This window comes from Arachis ipaensis, chromosome B07, assembly GCF_000816755.2.
Source record: "Arachis ipaensis cultivar K30076 chromosome B07, Araip1.1, whole genome shotgun sequence".
Taxonomy (NCBI): Eukaryota; Viridiplantae; Streptophyta; class Magnoliopsida; order Fabales; family Fabaceae; genus Arachis; species Arachis ipaensis.
In genome coordinates this window covers 24,088,348-24,091,447 of record NC_029791.2, presented here as the reverse complement: position 1 = coordinate 24,091,447, position 3,100 = coordinate 24,088,348, and the positions used below count along the sequence as shown (strand labels likewise).

General features: G+C 31.5%; 1 protein-coding gene across 3 annotated transcripts in view; it reads left to right on the top strand.

The window, feature by feature from the left end:
- LOC107609873 (cyanate hydratase-like) overlaps positions 1–3,100 on the top strand; it is a 9,914-nt gene continuing 6,814 nt past the window's right edge. Inside the window, exons 1-3 of one of the 3 annotated variants that reach the window (XM_016311925.2) lie at positions 1–427; positions 954–1,025; positions 1,121–1,444. In XM_016311925.2, the coding sequence (XP_016167411.1) occupies positions 156–427; positions 954–1,025; positions 1,121–1,178 (402 nt within the window). In that variant the 5' untranslated portion in view covers positions 1–155 and the 3' untranslated portion in view covers positions 1,179–1,444. Of the gene's footprint in view, positions 428–953; positions 1,026–1,120; positions 1,445–3,100 lie in introns of those variants that run through there. The other 2 variants (XM_021107501.1, XM_016311924.2) reach the window with 2 other exon arrangements.

Genomic DNA, 3,100 nt, shown 5'->3' with positions numbered 1-3,100 from the left:
ACGATTTTTAAGGAGGGGTTGATGCTGGTCCGCACCTTTGCTGCTGGGCGGCTGCTCCCCACATGATAAATAATGATTTCATAGTCCACAATCATCTGACCACTGCTGAACACACTATTTCTTGTTGAACCATTATTTGTTAATCATCTTTTGGTATGGAGGATAATAGCAAAGCGAGCATAGTGAAAAAGCTCCAAGCTGTGAAGCAGGAGAACGGCAAGTCGTACAGTGAGTTAGCGGAGGAAACCGGACTGACCAACGTGTATGTTGCCCAGCTCCTGAAAAGACAAGCTCAGCTCAAACCCCAAACTGCCCCTAAGCTCCGGGCAGCCCTCCCCGAGCTGACCGATGATCTTTTGGAAGAGATGATGAGGCATCCCTTGAGGTCTTATGACCCTCACCTCATCCAAGACCCCACTGTATACAGGTTCTTCTTCTTCCTCCTCACATTTCAGTGCTGTAAATTTGGTTTAAGTTCAAAAAAGGAATTAATTATGAAACATGGTGTAGAACTGAAACCAATCTATCACTGTCTGAGAATGGATAAAGATTAATGCTATTGTCTTCGTTCTCTTTTATTTGTCACAACGAAATTTGGTAAATTCTTGGACCAGTGTATCTGAATATAAATTTAGATAAATTAATTCAAGAATGTACGAGATTAGTGACTGATAAAAGGGGAATGGAGGCAGTGGCATTCAATTCTATATGAGCAAAATATAAGGTCAGTAAAGATATAATACCTGCTTCAGCTTTTGAAAATGCTTCTGTTCACTCAAGGAATATGTGACATACTTCATTCCAAGTGGTTTACAATTACATGTACTTTGTGGACCTGTGTTACTCTCTTTTTTGGTTTCTAATATTAGGAATGTATTACGCATGATGCATCATATTACTTGCAGTTTTTGGAAGCTTAGTTTCTCGGGTTTTATTGATATTCTCTTTCATAGGTTGAATGAAGCTGTTATGCATTTTGGGGAGAGCATTAAAGAAATAATCAATGAAGACTTTGGTGATGGGATGTAAGTTTCGAATTTTTTATTTATAAATTTCTCTTGCTTGATCAAATTATACTCTATTTGTGATGCTTTTTTATATTGATAATGCTATGCCGCAGGTCATATATGCTATGCCATTCAATTTTTACAGCTTATTGTTTAAAAAGAGGATATTAGATTAGGTCTAAGGAATTCTCTAAATTATTGTCAAGACTGGTCCTTATTGAAAAATTGAAACTAACTCTTGCCGCTGAAATCAATTTTGATTTTCTTATAACGCAGTAGGCTATGTATGTTATATATATATATATATATTCTTAAGTTACAAATATAAATGTACACTAAATATGTTGAGGCTTATTGAAACATGGTTTCCATGTTAGAGAGAATATTCAACTGATAATACATTATGTATTGATATTCATATGCTTGTGGTTATGCCATTTTCAATCAGTGTTGGGACATTTTTGAATCCTTGTTTTCAATATGAAGCGTACAAATTATTAAGCATTGTTAACTGATAATTTAAATTAATAATTCAAAGTGCTGATATAATATACTCTGAAATCAGGATTTTAGAATTTTAGGATTCTTTATGTAATATTGATGTAAGGTTTTATACTTTTGATTAAGATTATGAAAATTGAACCAATCATTGAACCGTTTTAATTATTGATTTACTATTTTATAAGTTCAACTAGTTCAACCGACACACTTAAATATAAATATATTCTAATATATATCCTAAAAATACATAAATCAAAAGTATAACTAAAGTCTCACAATCCTATATAAATAAGATTTTAAAAATTAATTCGTTTATTAATAATTTTTAAATTATTTTTACTTATAAAAATTAAATGGAGGATATTTTAGTAATTAACAAGTTACACAAGCATGTTTTTGAAAAAGATCATTAACAGAGGGACTAATCAGTCTCACAAAGTTAATTACCAGGGGCCGAAATGAATATTTTTTTCTTAGAGGCGTTATAGTCCTTCGAAAAAATGATCAGAAGTCGAAATTGATATTCACCCATTTAATGTAAAGAATGTAACGATAAATTTGGACCTAGTTCGATATCCAATGAATATAATAAAAAAAGTTTTCTAATACAATAATACGTTAAGGGAGTCACTCAGATAAAGACACATAAAATATCTTTTTTTTTAAATGTTTTTTAATAATTAAAATTTAACACATATAATCGATTAGATGGTGCTATTTTTGTTATAATTAGGTTAGACAAATTAATTTGACCAAAAAAATAATGAATTAAATCTTAAACTGGTCTAAATTAATATTATTTTTCATAAAAAATGAATACAATATCCTTATTATAAAAAATGACTAAAATACTCCTATTATATATATTAATTTTAATAATCATAAATTCTAGCCCTTTACTTCTCTATCGTCATAAGTTAGAATTTAGAGTTTTCGATATATATAATAGGAATATTTTAGTCATTTTTTATGATAAGGGTATTGTAGTCATCTTTTATAAAAAATAATATTAATTTAGACCGTTCAAAATTTGATTCACTATTTTTTCAGTAAAATTAATTTATCTGAACTAATTTTGACAAAAATAACACACGGTTTAATCGATTATATGTGTTAAATTTTAATTACTAAAAAACATCTTTAAAAAAAGACGTTTTAGACGTCTTTATATGAGTGGCACCCATACACTAATACCAATTCAGTAATCTCCTTCTCATTCTTGACATTGTGTCATCGTCCTCCCTAACTACTTCCTGCAACAAATTAAAGAAGGCAGAAGGTTAATAAATGACGGAAAATAACACGGGTACAATCCAACAAAGAAGAAGAAGAAAACGATAATGGAAGGAGTGGTGAAGATAATGACGGAAGGGGCTTCTCTGGTGAAGGGGAGGCGAGACGGTAGCAGAGGGATGTGCAGCGGTTGGGTGCGAGGAAGAAGATGCATGGAAATGGAACCACTAAACCTTGGGTTTTCTGGCCTTAGGGGATTAGGCCATTAAAGTTAAGGGTTACCGTTTTTTTCTCTAATTAATGAAGGAAACGACATTGTTCAAGCTTCAAATGTGAAAACCTATTGGGTTCCAGTTCGG